The 17,611-nt window shown below is 34.1% G+C and overlaps 2 protein-coding genes and 1 non-coding gene across 3 annotated transcripts; 2 read left to right on the top strand and 1 right to left on the bottom strand.

The window, feature by feature from the left end:
- Positions 1 to 76: 76 nt before the first annotated feature.
- Trnac-gca (transfer RNA cysteine (anticodon GCA)) lies at positions 77 to 148 on the top strand. The gene has a single exon. It is a non-coding gene; the product is annotated as a tRNA-Cys (tRNA).
- A 326-nt stretch (positions 149 to 474) lies between these two features.
- Positions 475 to 12,592, bottom strand: LOC133200948 (histone chaperone asf1b-B-like). Its single transcript, XM_061336762.1, has 4 exons — positions 12,444 to 12,592; positions 6,776 to 6,891; positions 6,386 to 6,562; positions 475 to 1,448 (listed from the first exon to the last, which is right to left on the bottom strand). The coding sequence occupies exons 1-4, from the start codon at positions 12,550 to 12,552 to the stop codon at positions 1,236 to 1,238; spliced, it is 615 nt and encodes a 204-aa protein (XP_061192746.1). The 5' UTR covers positions 12,553 to 12,592; the 3' UTR covers positions 475 to 1,235.
- Positions 12,593 to 12,715: 123 nt separating this feature from the next.
- Positions 12,716 to 14,199, top strand: LOC133200947 (uncharacterized). Its single transcript, XM_061336761.1, has 2 exons — positions 12,716 to 12,808; positions 13,045 to 14,199. The coding sequence occupies exon 2, from the start codon at positions 13,046 to 13,048 to the stop codon at positions 13,490 to 13,492; it is 447 nt and encodes a 148-aa protein (XP_061192745.1). The 5' UTR covers positions 12,716 to 12,808; position 13,045; the 3' UTR covers positions 13,493 to 14,199.
- Positions 14,200 to 17,611: the final 3,412 nt, after the last annotated feature.

The following is a 17,611-nucleotide window of genomic DNA, read 5'->3' as shown; positions in this document are numbered from 1 at the left end:
TGAAATAATCGTTTGATGCATTGGTCTGAAAAAATTGAGTAGTATTTAATCAACAAATTTCCTCTCCTCATCGACAGGGGATATAGCTCAGTGGTAGAGCATTCGACTGCAGATCGAGAGGTCCCCGGTTCGAACCCGGGTGTCCCCTAATTTTTGTTTTCCCGCACCAATTCATCGTTTCAATCAGGGATATAGTATATAGGTCCCTGTTTCATTTTTCATCCAAGAATGAAAAGCCTCAAACAAAGAACTACCTTCCTATGATGTTTAAATCCAAACTCCATTAAGTCTGAGAACATACCAAAAATAATCTGCAGAATGAATGCTTTGTGATCAAATAATAATTCTTGAGTTAACACTGGCTCAATGCATCTTTTATTTCAAAAGACATTTCTTGTCTAGTAAAAGACCAACAAAAACCTTGAATTTTGGCATATATACTGGATTAAGTACATTTATAACAAAGATTAAGGCTTCAATTTATCACATTTTTTATTAGAATACCCCACACGAGGTTTCAATTTTTCACAATGTAACAGTAATTAATACACTAATTGATAAAGCATGATTTCTGAGGTACAATACAGTACATTGTTGAGCTACAATGACTTGTATAAATTAATCATGTTTTTTTATCACCATAAATTTTACTTGTGCGTCACTAAATATCCTAGTGTTAATCCAGAAAGAATGGAGTCTTTTACAATGAATCAAATAAATATGGTGTTGATCACTTTACATCACATGTGTATCTGCAAAACTAAATCAAAATTCTCGCTTTTTTATTACATTCCTTTCCTCTACTTAACTTATAAATATAAAACAATTCAAATACTAGATAAAAAAAATATTACAACGTTCAGTAAAACATTATCTCCCCTGAACTTGGATAATTTATCAAATCAATAGTTTCAACCCAATTAGAAGAGTCCCAGTAATCGGAATTTCTTGGCGACAATGAAATATAAAATGACGAGATTTTACACTGTGTACTGCATAATTTCAAACATGATCTTTTTCATTCTCCTATTTTCTCTCCTAATTCAACCCCAACAGAACACTGGTAATGCCACAATTTGAAGAATTTTTTTTTCCATAAACAAAAATTACAACAAATTTTACAATAATTAACCCAGTTCATCATGAATTGATAATTAGCTGCAGGTAGTGTCATAGTAGTGCAATCTATTGAGTGAGTGCTGCCGTAGAGATGACCTATGACCCTTTGAGCAATGTCAGTTGACCTCCATATTACTGTTACTTTCTGTACTAAATGTGGCGGCCAGTGGTTTACTACTGTTTGATAACGTGGCGTCTTTCATTTGATTGGATTCTGATTCTGTACTGTTGGTGGGAGGTACATTTTCTGTATCTGTACCTTGAGTGTCATCCCAATCTATTTTAAATCTTGTCACTCGAGGATTGGTGGCTAGGATATTTCTCTCCACCTGAAAAAAATATATATTCTGATAAATAAAATAGTATATTTCCTTGTCCCACCATCTTAAATAATTTCCAGCAACCCTGCAATTTTTTGAGATGCATTTTTGTGAAGTGGTGCATTTTGCAACAACCACTAAACAAAAATTACCCCCTCTTACTGCCTACCACAATCAATAATCCTAAATTCCCTCTTCTTACTGCCTACCACAATCACTAAACCTGAATTATCTCCTCTTACTACCTACCACAATCACTAAACCTAAATTCCCTCCTCTAACTGCCTACCACAATCTCTAAACCTAAATTCCCTCCTCTTACTGCCTACCACAATCACTAAACCTAAATGCCCTCTCTTACTGCCTACCACAATCACTAAACCTAAATTCCCTCTCTTACTGCCTACCACAATCACTAAACCTAAATTCCCTCCTCTAACTGCCTACCACAATCACTAAACCTAAATTCCCTTCTCTAACTGCCTTCCACAATCAATAAACCTGAATTCCCTCCTCTTACTGCCTACCACAATCACTAAATCTAAATTCCCTCCTCTAACTGCCTACCACAATCTCTAAACCTAAATTCCCTCCTCTTACTGCCTACCACAATCACTAAACCTAAATGCCCTCTCTTACTGCCTACCACAATCACTAAACCTAAATTCCCTCTCTTACTGCCTACCACAATCATTAAATCTAAATTCCCTCCTCTAACTGCCTACCACAATCACTAAACCTAAATTCCCTTCTCTAACTGCCTTCCACAATCAATAAACCTGAATTCCCTCCTCTTACTGCCTACCACAATCACTAAATCTAAATTCCCTCTTTTGACTGCCTACCACAATCACTTAACCTAAATTCCCTTCTTTTACTGCCTACCACAATCACTAAACCAGTTGATGCGAAAGCCACCGGACCGTCGGTTTTTTACCAGTAAAATTTGGTTCCGGTTGGAAAAAAATTTCAGGATTCAGGACCGATTGTCTGAAAAAAAAAATAGGCCATAACAATCTGAATTTACATGTACACATGGTCTTATTTTCCACACATATCTTTTATTTGGCCCATTTAGCAGCAATGCATGATTTATTTTTATCTATAACAACCCTGTCATCATCAGGATTGTTTTTTTTTTTTTCTAATTTAAATTTTCTCTGTTATGGAATAGAGATCTATAGATAGCTCATATGTAGATTTGGTTGGGGGAAATTATTTTCATTATTTAAAAGTTACTTAAAAGTAACCATTATGAGTTATTAAATATATATTTAAAGTGCATTTTAAGTTTTAAAAAAACTTTAACACTGTGTATTTCATTTATATGAATCCAATAACCAAAAAGAGAAAACTGTATGCAATTATATACTACCTTTTACCAAGAAAAATTAATAATAGTAACCTTGTTCATTTCATTCAAATCATTTTTTATAACCATAACTCTCTGGATTTACTCAAGATTCATTTTCACAATGAGAATTTTCCCCCTCCCTTTTAATCAATCTCAGCATCATAAGTATGTGTGAATTTAAAGAAAAAAGTTGGTCTGATAATTAAATGCTTGGTCTGGTAAAATATATATTTTTACCAGACCTTATGTCCTGTAAAAATTTTAGACTTTCACATAGACTGCTAAGCCTAAATTCCCTCTTCTTACAGCCTACCACAATTACTAAACCTAAATTCCCTCTTCTTACAGCCTACCACAATAACTAAATCCAAATTCCCTCTTCTTACAGCCTACCACAATCACTAAATCCAAATTCCCTCCTCTTAAAGTCTACCACAATCACTGTAAACCTAAATTCCCTCCTCTTAAGGAGGTTCGATCCTGAGCTTCTGAGCAGATTTTGGTCTGGACCTTTATTTCTAAAATTCTGCATCATTTTTAAGTTCTAACATTAAACATTGTTAAATCTGGATTCTACAATGCAAATTAAACTATATATCCAATGAAAAAAACACGATCAAATTCTATTCAAATAGGATTATGTCAGGAACTATATTCTGTGGAGGAAGGTTTTTTAGGAGAAAATTATCATTTTTTTCCTTTTGAAATATATACAGTACTGTTAAGTTTAGATTCCTATTCTTACATGATGGTTGCAAACAGCTGTTTTTTGCAGCGAAATGTTTTATCTATCAAATTTTATTTCTTTTGAATTCTTTCATTATATTGTGACAAATATAGTAAATATATTCTGACAGTCCAGGGAAAAATTGAGCCAATTTTAACATAAAATTAACTTTTTTAGTAATATCTAAAAATTTACAACATAGACTCCCACTTTTGTTTTTTCCTTAATATATAAGATAAAGTGCCCCGCCACAGCATGATACGCCCGTCAAATATTGTTCAATTATCACGAACAGTTTAGAGTGCAAGAAAATCAAGTCAACCTTGATACAAGGATTTCCAAGATTTTTCCATTTCTTATAATCTTTGTTTATACATTTCCTGTGGTATACGCATTATAACAAATATTACATTATAGATCCTCAAATGGTAGTGTTAGAGCTTGACAAATGCCCATCTGCCCCCCCCCCCCCCCCCCCCCCCCCAGACATCTTTCATATTTGTGAGACATGATGCTCTGAAATTTGCCAGTTGATATTTTCAAAAAATTAAATAAAAATATCATATTAAACAATATCAATTTAGTCTTAACAACTTAATCTATACCAATTTAATTTCAAAATAAAAGACTGGCCATCAAATGACATATGCTATAAACTGACCAGCAGTTCTTCTGTCTAATTCCCAAAGGATACAGATAAGAACTGCTTGATCAGAGATGCTCTAACAGAAATGATTGAGACAGCTAGCCTTCCTACACTGAACTCATTAATTAATCTTTAACTGGATGCATGTCCAACTCCCAAGGGATGAATGGATCTGCGCTATCTGCTTTGTAGTGCAATTAAAATCCATATATATGTCATTCTGAAATTAAATTTGAAAACAAACATTTTTTTTTCGATTTGTTACAAAGATTTATAAAAAGAAAAAAAAATTGTAATCTTGATGCAACATTTTTAATAAGGTTTCTGCTTGACTCTTAGATTTGTAGGGACTATCTACCATAATTAAAACTTTTTTTTAAATACTTGTTGTTGTTTTTTTAGATTCAATGTCAGACTGGTTTTAAGCTGCAATTCATATGGACAACGGGCATGCTAATTCCAATATCATCCCCCCCCCCCAAGTATAATTAGTTTTAATTAATTAGTTTATTATACAATATCAAATTAGTTTATTATACAATATCAAATTAGTTTTAATTACTTTTCACCAAATTCATTTTAAAAGATAGGCTAGCCCACAAAAACTATTTAATCCAACATGGCTGATTCCTCTGCCCAATTCCCAAGAGATACAAGGTATCACACCGGTAATTGTTTTCACTATGTAATTCTATATAGAATAAAAAAATCATTAAAAATCAGGTATTCGAATGCATGAAAAAATATTTAGCAGGAAGTGTTAAACGTTACCAGTCACATCAGCTGACACCAAAAAATAGGGTACCTACACGGCATTTTCTGATTTTTTCCATCCGCAAACAGGAATACCCTCAAAACCACGTGTATTCAATGTGTTTATAAACATCCTGTGTGCACCCCAGGAAGTGGCCTCCTATGCCCCGAAAGAAATAGTTCCTGTCAAAAACCTTTAATATTTTACAAAGTACATAAAATATCCTAAGCACAGATACCAAAAATGTAAAAATAGAATAAGGGAAATTAAAAAAATTCTCACAATAAAAAAAATATTTCTTTATTATGTATGGAACTACAATTGACTAAGTTCATTTTGATTGGTCAATTACCGGTGTGATACCTTATAGATAACACCTGCTTGATCAGAGATGCTCTACCAGTTAGCTCCTCACACTAAACTCATTCATTTCTCTCTAATTTGACATGCAATTTTCTGTTATCAAAATTCTCCTTGACCAGTGCTTGATAATTACACCCATGGGAGAGGTGGAATTTCTCTTGTAACATTATATTTGTTATAGATTGCTGTAAAGTATATAATGAAAAAAATAAGTATTTCTTGATTTTAACATTTTTTTAATAAGGATACTGCAACACTTTTACATTTTTTGGGATTGTGTACTTTAATAGTAAAAAGACAGTTTTTTTTTTAAATTTCACTTAAATTAAAGGTCACAGTGACCTTGAAATAGGTCGCGACACATCTTCTACCTAAGATGCATAAACTGGCCAAGTTTGATGATTCTAAGTCTAATAGTTTTCTAGTTATGAGCCGGAGGGGATTTTTCCATATTTGGCCATAGCATCTTAATTTAAGGTCAGAACGACCTACTTTTGGTGCGCGACACACCTTCTACCCAAGAAGTATCAGCTGACAAAGTTTGATAATCCTTGGCCTAATAGTATTAAAGTTATGAGCCGGACACGAGAAAAGCTAACAGACAGACAGACGGACGGACATGAACGCCGTAACATTATACGTCCCGTCTAAAGATGGGCGTATAATAAATTTGATCAATCTGCTTAAATTCAGCAAAAGTTTAAGACTTTAAAATAATTTTCTTGCTTGTTAAATTTTTAATGCCAGAAAAATCACGTTTTGTGACTGCAGAAAGGTCAAATAATTGATTATGTGAAGCAATTTGAAACTTTTTCTTAGTCACAATTTTGATGTGTCTTTTTTTAAATAGACTAACAGTTTATTTTTGATCTATTTGGATAAAAACACTGGAGGAAAAACATCAAAGATGTGATTTTTGATTAAGACACAAATTTCAGTGCAAAAAGGTCATATTAAATGTACTGTAGCGCCAAAAGAAGCATATTGACCCCCATTTTTTGTTTTGATTTTTAAATAAGCTATGTGTGTAGAAACTAAACATATACTTGACAAAAAAAGTTTAAGACTTTAAATATCAGGATCCAACCTCGTTAAAGCCTACCTTGTCATACTGAGGAGAACTTGGTGGATTTTCTTTAAGCTCAGGGTCAGAATATTCGTTGTTGACATAGTATCCCACGCGGATGAACTCTTTGCTGCGATATGAACAAGTCAGAAGGACTACGGTTACACCCACTGCATCCTGTACTGGTATTTTTACTGTGTCTGGGGGACCAGCCTACAAAGATCAGAAGTCATGATAAATGCATGTGTGAGGATAATTTGCTTTATATTTCATAAATTTCTGTATCTATTAAAAGACCTTTGAATCAAAAGCCTATTTATACAGGATAAACAACAGGTAGAGGAGTTGGAATCATGAAGTCTGGATGATTGCTAAAACATTAACAAAATTTATAATTGGCATTTTTGATGGAACATGTAAGCTTACCTGAAATACAAACATATGTTTCCCTGCAGGAACAGGGCCGACCAACACAGAGTCCAGTGTCTGGTCATACTCCTCACTCTCTGCTGCACCTACATAAATTATCTTCCACTCCAAATCTATGGGAAAAAATATATCAATTTTTATAGTTATTTAATTAAAGTCATTTATAATGTTACATGATTACAAAAAATATTAAGAAATCACAAATTTTCATTGGAAAGGGGGGAGGGTTCAATTTTTGCTGTTTTCATTGTATGATGATACCCACGAAATAAAGGACCAACCTAGGGAAGGACTGGCACAAAATATTAAAATTTTGTCAGATTTGAGAGAGAGAGAGAGGTTATAGTCACCTTACAAAAGTTACATTTTTTCATTCACTTTCATATGAAACCATCTTTCTTAAACTAATTAGAGGAAAAAAGTAATATACACATTTCATCCATTTTCAAGCTTTTTTTCTTTTTTTTTTTTTACAGCAAAAGTTCTCAGAATCTCTGCAGGAATCAATACTGGATTGTATCTTCACACTATAAAAATTAGTGATGCAACATATGGTTAATCACACATGATGATGTGTACTGGACACGTCATGCTAATTAAAACACACTGAAGTTCACTGAACAATTACAGTTATCACACACAATAGTTGTCAATGAGCTGAAGGTTACTGGTCGTCAACATAAATAGGTCAGGGTAAGACTAATACCCCTAAATGCACAAAAATGTCAACCAACTTTTTTTTTCATTTTTTCCTCTATCAATAACGCAATATAGAACTTGGTTGTTTTAACCCCTAAAAGACACTTCATATAACTCCATATTTTAAACATTTACGGGAAAAAAAATGAACAAAAATGAATAACTAACTGTATTTACTGTTCTTTTAAATCAATTATGAATGTGACGTAACAAAAAATATTTTTGCTATATGATTGTCCATACATTCCACAATAATCCAACTACCAGTAGTCATCATCAATAGAAAAAGTACTTTAAAAAGAAAACTGACCACTGACCTCACTTACAGGGGTTTTTTAGGTCTTAAAATCCAGGGCTTTGGCCTTATCACTTGGGAAAAAATAGCGATATTTGGTTGAAATTCGGAAAAATATCAAATTAACATTTTTCTAAGTAAATTCAAATAAGTGGTTATTTTTTTTATTTGCAAGGTATTTATTGACTTATTTTCATTCAGTCGATCAGTTTTTGTAGTGAACATGCCTTTTAGATTTTTTTTGAACACCATTCCTGATATATACATTTTACTAGGGCTGAAACGATTCACCGAAATATCGATATTGTTCAATATTACTGCTCCGTTCAATGTTCGATTCACTATCTCGATTTTCGGTTCGGTACATTTATTTATAATCCGGTTTTGGTTACTCCTTGAAATAGATTGGTTTGACCTTATTTTAACAGTTTGACACACATTCAGAAAATTGCGTCGGAGAAAGTTTCAGAGCAGGCTGCCACTGCTAGTATTGACACGAACAAAGTGCTCTTGTTATCTACAGAAGCACAAGTAGTGCTCTTTATTGTATCACCACCTTTTACTTGCCTTTTGAAATCTGAATACGTTTTCCTTAACCTTATGATTTGTTTCTTCTTTAAAATGTATCGTATTGAAAAAATTGAATTGTGACACAAGTATCGTGATATGTACCGTATCATGGAGGGGGAGTATCATTTCAGCCCTACATTTTACTGAGTTCAGACATTTTTAAAACCATATTTGTTTGTTTTGATTGTCTTTTGGGAATTTTCATTTTTTGAAATTGGGAAGAACACATACTTTTTACCATTGGGCATGGGGCAGAATACAGGCCCCTTATGACCCCTAAAAAAATTCTGACTTATCTTGAAAACCTGCAGCAAAATTAAATTGAATCAATTTTAGCTTCTTTATCAAAATTTTCCCTCTTGCTTAGAGGACCTCTTGCTTTTCCCTTGATTTCATAACACGCAAAACTATCAAAATATCACACCACTTTCGTATTTTCTGCTTTAACATTCCAACTTTTGTAACACTTTTCACGTTTGATGAAGAACAGTTGGATTATTGTGAAATGTATTGACAATTAAATTATCTACCGAAACAAGATATGATAACACATTTTGGTGGCAGGAATTAGGTATATGATATTTTTGGCCTGATTTCCAAGAGGGGTCCAATGTAGGTAAACAAACAAAAGCGATTTATTTTCTCCAATCATACAATACTGCAGGTGTGATTTTTGGGAATTCCACAAGGAATACATTGCAAATGTGTGCTAGAAGAATAATTTATGAAAGAAGACAAAATATCCTTGAACTCTGGGAATATATTTTAGGGCCGTTTATTGAGCAAAAAAATTTGATACGATACTTTACAATATTTTATAATGCGCTTCTCTGATACATATTGGATTCTTTAACAAGTCTATCAAAAAAAATTCTAATGAATTATTTAATGCATGAATTTTATAAAAACTAATTGTTTTATAACCCATTTCAAAGGTTTTGTCTCACTATCTCTACAAATTACACTTCAAATTCAAACTTTTTATGTCTGTAAAAACGACGTTAAGATAAAGTTGTCTATGTATTTTATAATATTTATCTAGTAAGATGTGCTATCTCCTTAATGATTATATCATTATTGATCAATTTTGATTCAAAACAGTGAAAATATAACCTTTGGTGATTGAAATTCCCAACTTTTTCACAGAATTATAAGAAAATCTTCCTGTCCGATATGTATTGGAAGTTATTTTTTCGATACGTATCGATATATTGATACAGCCCTAATATATTTGTGGGTTGGGGTGGGGGTCCTGTCCACACAAGCACCTGTGGGAGAAAACCAATATTTCGTTCATGTTTTCATTTTCATATGACAGAGGGTGGACTAATGAAATGCTTTGCAGACTACAAAAAATTGGAAATCACTAGTCTGTGCGTACTACTGCTTAAAAAAGTTATAATTTTGAATCCGTATGCAATTATTTATCTATATCTTTTAATTATAAATATGATGTCATACTTGGACAAGGGCCAACATATGAATTAAATAAATACAAATATTAATATTGTTCATATCTATTTATGTTGGAGGTAAGTTTTTAGTTTGCACTATGTCCAGGGAATAAAACCGTTAGGTCAATCTTTGGTTTGTTTTCCTATCTCGTGTATCTAAGAAATGTGAAGTAGTTGAAGTAGTAGGAAATCAATGATAGAACTGTGAGAAGACTGGGTGAAGTTTCAAGTCAAGGTTCAATAGACCAGTTTAATAGACTTGCCACTTTGCCTGAAATTAAAACACATACACCTCTCTCTAACAATTAAGAGTTGATATTTTAATGTTTTGAGTTGTTTTTTTTCACACAAATAATGAACTACATCCATATTTGCACTTGTTGACTAAGTTATCTTAAATTGGTAATATTAGTCACTGCTTCTACTGTCCACACCAGGCACACAAGCACATAGACTGAGTGTTAACATATTAAGCTAAAGAAAAACTTAAGGCACATATCAACCCCCGGGTAAACTTACTGAACAGTCTCCAGATACACACGATCTTGAATCATAAATTTACGACAAATTAAACATTTACTGGATATGGACAGAAGAGACTTGTAAAACATCATCTATCTGATCTGCCTTGTGCATACATTCCATAGGTAATTCTATATTTACTAAGAGTGCAATGATAAACCGTTTGACGGTATATCGCAGTATAATTTTCCATGGTTCAATTCACGATATGCTATACTGATATTGTTGTTCAGTTCAATCGGTCCAGAATTATCCGAATCGTCCGTTTTTTTCCCCCTGTTTACAATTTCAAAATGGCTTCCGCGCAAAACGTGAGGTCGACGATAACATATTAACGGCAGTTAAATTCATCTCCAGCGTCTTACAGACCTCAGATTTAACAAGGAGAAGGACTTAATGTGATTAAAAGTTAAAGATGTTAAGACAAATGATAAACCCTTTAGATCTTAACGTATTCTTTTGTAATACATGATATCTCATCATGCGTGTATTTCAATGAAAATTCGCTGTCTTGTTGACTAAAACGTGTTAACACGAGAAATACGACAACTGGTTTTCTACGTTAATAAAAGAATGAATGTCTTTCTTTTTCATTCCAATTTAAAAGGAAGATTATTAGGTCCTCGTAGTTCCTTGTAAATGTTCATCATTGGTTTAGAATTAGTGATGGGAATTGGTAAGAATTTCATAATCGATGATCGGGCTACTGTAACTAATTATCAATTATAATCGGACATTTACAAAGTCTGTCAGTTTAGTTTATTAAATGGTAAGAATGGGTGAATGACTACTTTCTGTGGTGGTCCACCTGTAGTTAGAATAATCTAACTGTGTCTTGGGACAAGCCTTAGTCCGTAGGACAATATCATTTTAACTACAGAACGTTCTAACTAGTCCAGCTGGTTCATCATTCATTTTGTAGAATCCAAAGTATGTCCATACCCGGGAATTAGCGTTGTTACCCGGGTATGAATAAAATGTCTGTTTGTCTGCGCCATTACGATGCACAAATAAGTTAATAGACAAGTCGCAGCTGGAATATTCAGCTTAAAAACCATTATGCTTGTAAAATAAAATAAATAACCCGATTAATCAGAATAAAAATTTTGTAATCGAGCGCTTGGATTATGCCAACAATCGACTGATTTTCGATTATAATCGATGATTGGAACACCACTATTTAGAATATTGTCACAACTCAAAGATCTACCTATCAATCCAATTCATTACAAAGTTAACAAAATGACATTTTAATTATTATCAAAAAATATGAACATTTGATATACCCCTGTCAAGTTTAAAAAAATATGGTGACAAACTTGAAAGCCTTTTTAATCTTGTCATGCATCATGATACGCATCGTATTGTGAACTGAATAGTTACCGTGATACGTATCGTATCGTGAAGTTGGTGTATCGTTGCACCCCTAATATTTACGATGAAAATCTCCCTTAAAACTGGGACCCCTGTTTAAATTTTTATAATATTTTGTTTTTTTTCCCCAATCTGATTAAAATCAGATCCTTTGATCCACTAACATAGATCGCTACACAAGGATCTGAAGAAACCCCATTCAGGGTCATCTCCTTGTGACCTTTCAATTATCCAATCAAATGTTTGCTTGCAAGAATTTAGAAGTATCTCAGAAAAAAATTATCTAAGGGGTGTGCCTTTTGACCAAAAAAAAAACGGGGCACTTTGACCATTGCTTGGGAACGGATTTGAAACGAAATTTTTCTATAAAATATGTTAGGGGCCGCTTTGACCAATAGTTTGGGGGTGCTTTGACCAAAATCAGGGGGTGGTTTTTGTAACATCATCTTACTGTAAAAGTATATTAGGGGTCTCTTTGACCAAAATCATGGGGTGCTTTGACCGGTACGGTTTTGTTAGGGGGCGCTTTGCCTGGATGTCGTTAAAACCGATAGAACAATAGGTAATCCCCCTTTCCAAACAAACACCTCTTATACCTCAGGGTCTTGCTCCCGGCGTGTAAAAAAATATTATATAAGAAATTCAAAACGTTCTAGTCGTTCGTACTTGATTTTTTTTTTATAATACTTTTTTTTATAAGCCGGGAGCAAGCCCCTGTGTCTTATACCATAAATAAAAGCCTTTAACCAACCTTCAGGTAAATCTTCTAAGCATTCAAAAGTTATCTCGAATTGAAAAGGGTTAAGAAACGGTGAAGGATTATCTAAAACAACAACATTGCTGATATTAACTTTGGCCATAATGTCATTTCCCTCTCCTCAGCTCACCAGAGTATTGATAATGGCGCGTATTTCTGTCTTCCATAGCAGTACAAAACACCAAAGGTCATTGGCTAGATAAATCCACAGATGTATATCGAGAATTTTCATTGGACAAAATTTTCACTTCGTCCGCATGTCACGGTAAACGTAAACTTCCTTTGGTGCAACCGAAAGCAAGATACACTTGTCAGATGCTGACGACGAATATTTTTCAGAGGTGACACAAACAGAAAAGGTAAAAAAGGTTTTAACTGGAAGTATTTTGTTTTGCCCAGATATTCCGTCAGCTGTCAACGACCGTGAAAGGGATGTTGCCCAAGGGGGGTGTGGTAACTTGTTACACGCCGCTCGAATTTCCTCCTAAGATCTTCATGTTGTTCTTTTGTGTAGTTAGCTCAACCTGTGTATTCAATGGTTTCATTTCCAGTTTAAACAATTGTTTAATAATAACGAAGTTTGCTGCTTTTCTAGGATGTTAAGTAGAAGCAGCATAGATGAGGCAAACAGGCATCTGTATGCCATGCATCAACAAATCCAGTCCTTAGAAGGAATGATTCAGCAGCAGAATCAGGAATTACTGGACCGTGATCAGCAGCTAGTGCAATTAGAAGAGAACAAAAATCGGGAAATACAGACTTTAAAAAAACGAGTTCAGCAACTAGAAGAGGAGGCAGAAGTCCGTGAGTCATCAATTCAGGACCTTAAAGGAAGTGTCAGTCACCTCCAGTCAGTCTTACAATTCCTACCATGTGTCAGGGGACTCTTAAAGGAAATGGAACACTCAGCAGCAAAAACATCTCAGGAAAATTCCCTGTCTAATCACACAGACAGTCATACAGACGAAGCGATGGTAAATCACAGCAATAGTGTGTCTCCTGGAAATGTCACCTCAAAGAGGGAGAAGGAGTATTACTTTTGATAAATGGCAGGTTTCATAGTACACTTCTAATTTACACATGATAATTTATATCTACTTCGACTAGGTGTACTTAAGTACATACAGTTTATTGGCAATATTTTTAATCCATTCAGTGTTGTATACAATACAAGTATTATTACATATATTTAATACCTTTTTCTTCACTTATTTTTAAGTCACAGATGTGTGATATGAAACTGCTGATTTGATCTTTTGTTTATTTTGATATCTTTTAAATTTTCTAAAATCAGCTTATTAGATATCAACAATACAGCTGAAATGTATCATGATATACTGTGATACACTGAGGATGTTTCATGATATGTATCATATTAATATAACACCTAACACATTTTTATATGAATTATGTCTCCGATCTGAAATGAGAAAGTGTTATATGCTATAAGAATAAACAAAATGTAGATTTTGTTTTTAAGAATCAAAATTTGATAAGGTCGGAAACAAGTCAAAATGGGTCAAAATTGTAATTTTACTAAATTAGTACAGAAAATCACTTGCATTTAAAAGACTGATAATAATATAAATGATTCTAAGAGCAAAGAAATTTTCTGATGCAAGGCTAAATCCTAGGTGGTGTCATTTCTTTTTAGCAGGTTTTTTTTTTAAATCTTGTTAGTGGATATTAAGTTATTACCTTTTAATAATTTTTCAAAAATAATAAAATGAATGTTATGGTACCATATATTTATTTGACAGTTACCTGACTATATTCAGAAGTCAGTGTTTACAAATGTTAATAATTATATTTATATATGTACTATATGAATCTCATTAGAGTCTTTAATCAGTCTTATTATTGGTGTATAGTTGGCACTTTGTTAACACTTTATCTGTGATGGTTACTTGGACATTCCATTGTGACATTACAATATCTTACATATTATACAATGTAGAAATTTTGTATTATTAAAGTTTGAAATATATACACTGTAAATGTTCAGGAAAACTATTTAGTCATGTTCTGGCTAGGTTAATAAACATTTAAGATTGCATTGTTTCAATTTAGTCACAGGAGTGTTACGCATAACTTATATTTTTAGCTCACCTGAGCTTTTCTGATCACCCGTTGTCCGTCGTCCGTCCATCCGTCCGTCCTTTCGTCTGTAAACTTTTCACATTTTCAACTTCTTCTCAAGAACCACTGGGCCAATTTTAACCAAACTTGGTACAAAGTATCCTTGGGTGAAGGGGAGTGTAAATTGTTAAAATAAAGGGCCAAGTCCCCTTACAAGGGGAGATAATCAAGGAAAGACAAAAATAGGGTGGGGTCATTAAAAAATCTTCTTCTCAAGAACCACTGGGCCAGAAAAGCTGAAACTTATGTGGAAGCATCCTGGGATAGTGTAGATTCTAAATTGTTAAAATCATGACCCCCGGGGGTAGGACGGGGCCTCAATAGGGAATCCAAGTTTTACATTGAAATACATAAGAAAAATCTTCTCAAGAACCACTGGGCCAGAAAAGCTGAAACTTATATTGAAGCATCCTGGGGTAGTGTAGATTATAAATTGTTAAAATCATGACCCCCGGGGGTAGGGCGGGGCCACAGTAGGGAATCCAAGTTTTACATTGAAATATATAAGAAAAATCTTAAAAAATCTTCTTCTCAAGAACCACTGGGCCAGAAAAGCTGAAACTTATATTGAAGCATTATTGAGTAGTGTAGATTGTAAATTGTTCAAATCATGACCCCCGAGGGTAGGGCGGGGCCACAGTAGGGAATCCAAGTTTTACATTGAAATATATAAGAAAAATCTTAAAAAATCTTCTTCTCAAGAACCACTGGGCCAGAGCTACTGAAACTTGTATGGAAGCATCCTGGAGTAGTGTAGATTATAAATTGTTCAAATCATGACCCCCAGGGGTAGGGCGGGGCCACAGTAGGGAATCCAAGTTTTACATTGAAATATAAAGGAAAAATCTTAAAAAATCTTCTTCTCAAGAACCACTGGGCCAGAAAAGCTGAAACTTATATTGAAGCATCCTGGTTAAGTGTAGAATCTAAATTGTTCAAATCATGACCCCCGGGGGTAGGGCGGGGCCACAATAGGGAATTCAAGTTTTACATTGAAATATATAAGAAAAATCTTTAAAAAATCTTCTTCTCAAGAACCACTGGGCCAGAAATACTGAAACTTGTATGGAAGCATCCTGGAGTAGTGTAGATTCTAAATTGTTCAAATCATGACCCCCGGGGGTAGGGCGGGGCCACAGTAGGGAATCCAAGTTTTACATTGAAATATATAGGAAAAAATCTTAAAAAATCTTCTCAAGAACCACTGGGCCAGAAAAGCTGAAACTTATATGGAAGCATCCTGGGGTAGTGTAGATTCTAAATTGTTTAAATCATGACCCCCGGGGGTAGGGCGGGGCCATAATAGGGAATCCAAGTTTTACATTGAAATATATAAGAAAAGTCTTTAAAAATCTTCTTTTCAAGAACCACTGGACCAATAAAGCTGAGACATATTTGGAAGCATCCTCAGGTAGTGTAGATTCTATATTGTTCAAATCATGACCCCCGGGGGTAGGGCAGGGCCACAATAGGTATATTAAAAGGCGGGAAATCTGGTAAAGAACAGCATGGCCAATGTTACTCAGGTGAGCGATGTGGCCCATGGGCCTCTTGTGATTTATTTTTTCAAATGTATGCAGCAGGGGAATGATGCAAGAACTAACCATTTCTTACTTTTCTTATATTTGTTGTTTTTTTCTGTTTCCAAACTTGATCTGCAATTTAAGTCTTTTTTAAAGTTATGAACACTGGGAGAAAATATGAGTATAATATTTTAGAATGATCCTATGACACAATAAAATAATAGATATACATGTAGTTTTTTTTTAATTATTATTAATTATATATTTATGCTTTATTAAAAGAAAAGAAGCTGCATGATGAATTATTGTTTTTTGTTGAAAAAGAACTTCAAGAAAAAAAATGAGAGAATGTTCTCAATTTCCATACATGGTTAGTCCAGATTTAAGTTTGTTTAAATGGGGGTCCTTGGGGCCAGGATAGTGTGGAAGCACATTACAAAAACAAGGATTTCCATGGAAATATACAAGAAGTAGTATTTTGAAATCTTCTTAAGAAGAACAGCAGAAGCATGAGTAGTCATATTCAGTTCTTTATTGGCACTAAAGCATATTCTCATATTATAAGAATGTGTTGTAAGCCATACATATTTACATGAACATTGGCACATTACAAAATATCAAACTGTAGCTAACTTGTATTTGTTAACATGCTTGCTGTGGCCTTCAACTCGACATTTAGATATATCGACGACGTATTGTCAATTAACAATGGTTATTTCCGTTCTTATGTCAATACGATATATCCCGGTGAGCTTGAGAGAAAAGATACCACAGAGTCTGACACATCTGTTTCATATTTGGATATTTTACTTGAAAAAGACTTTAATGGTAATCTAACAACCAAGCTTTATGATAAACGTGATGACTTTAACTTTTCAATCGTCAACTTCCCTTACTTATGCAGCAATATACCTTCATCACCTGCATACGGGGTTTATATCTCTCAGTTGATTCGATACGCAAGAGCATGCTCTACATATGTACAACTTCAAAAAGGAGGTAAATTATTGACAAACAAGTTGAAACAAGAATATCAGCAGTCTCGTTTAAAGTCATCATTTCGTAAGTTCTTTGGTCGATACAATGACCTTGTCAGCAAATACAATTTATCATTGAGTCAAATACTGACTGACGTTTTTCAAACTAGTTGTTAGGCCATTATTTACACACTGAATTGTTGGCGGATTTTTCTGTTATTTCCTGATCATGACAAGGAACACACGACAGGTGTGACTGGTCGGCAGGGGATGCTCACTCCTCCATGGCTCCTGATCCCACCTCTGATGTTTTGGAGGTCCATGTTTGCTCTGCTCCTATTTTGTATTGTTTAATGGACTTTTGAGCTTGAATACTGTTCATTAATCTCCATATATTTCATGCAAACATCCTCAGTGGCTAGTGTAAATTCATATTTTCAAATCATGGCCCATTTGGGGGGAGTGGGGGGGGGGGGGGGGGGTAGGTGGGCCACAAATTGAAAAAAAATGTTGTATATGTGAA

This window comes from Saccostrea echinata, unplaced genomic scaffold, assembly GCF_033153115.1.
Source record: "Saccostrea echinata isolate AGI-Se365-2 ecotype Australia unplaced genomic scaffold, CSIRO_AGI_Sech_v1 ptg000041l, whole genome shotgun sequence".
NCBI classification, from domain to species: Eukaryota; Metazoa; Mollusca; class Bivalvia; order Ostreida; family Ostreidae; genus Saccostrea; species Saccostrea echinata.
Note: the sequence above shows the minus strand (reverse complement) of the source record. Positions and strands in the feature narration are given on the sequence as shown.

Coding starts and splice junctions, on each gene's coding strand:
- LOC133200948 (XM_061336762.1), bottom strand. CDS start 12,552: ATGGCCAAAGTTAATATCAGCAATGTTGTTGTTTTAGATAATCCTTCA. Junction 6,892..12,443: donor CTTAGAAGATTTACCTGAAG/GTTGGTTAAAGG, acceptor TTTTTCCCATAG/ATTTGGAGTGGAAGATAATT. Junction 6,563..6,775: donor AACATATGTTTGTATTTCAG/GTAAGCTTACAT, acceptor TGATCTTTGTAG/GCTGGTCCCCCAGACACAGT.
- LOC133200947 (XM_061336761.1), top strand. CDS start 13,046: ATGTTAAGTAGAAGCAGCATAGATGAGGCAAACAGGCATCTGTATGCC.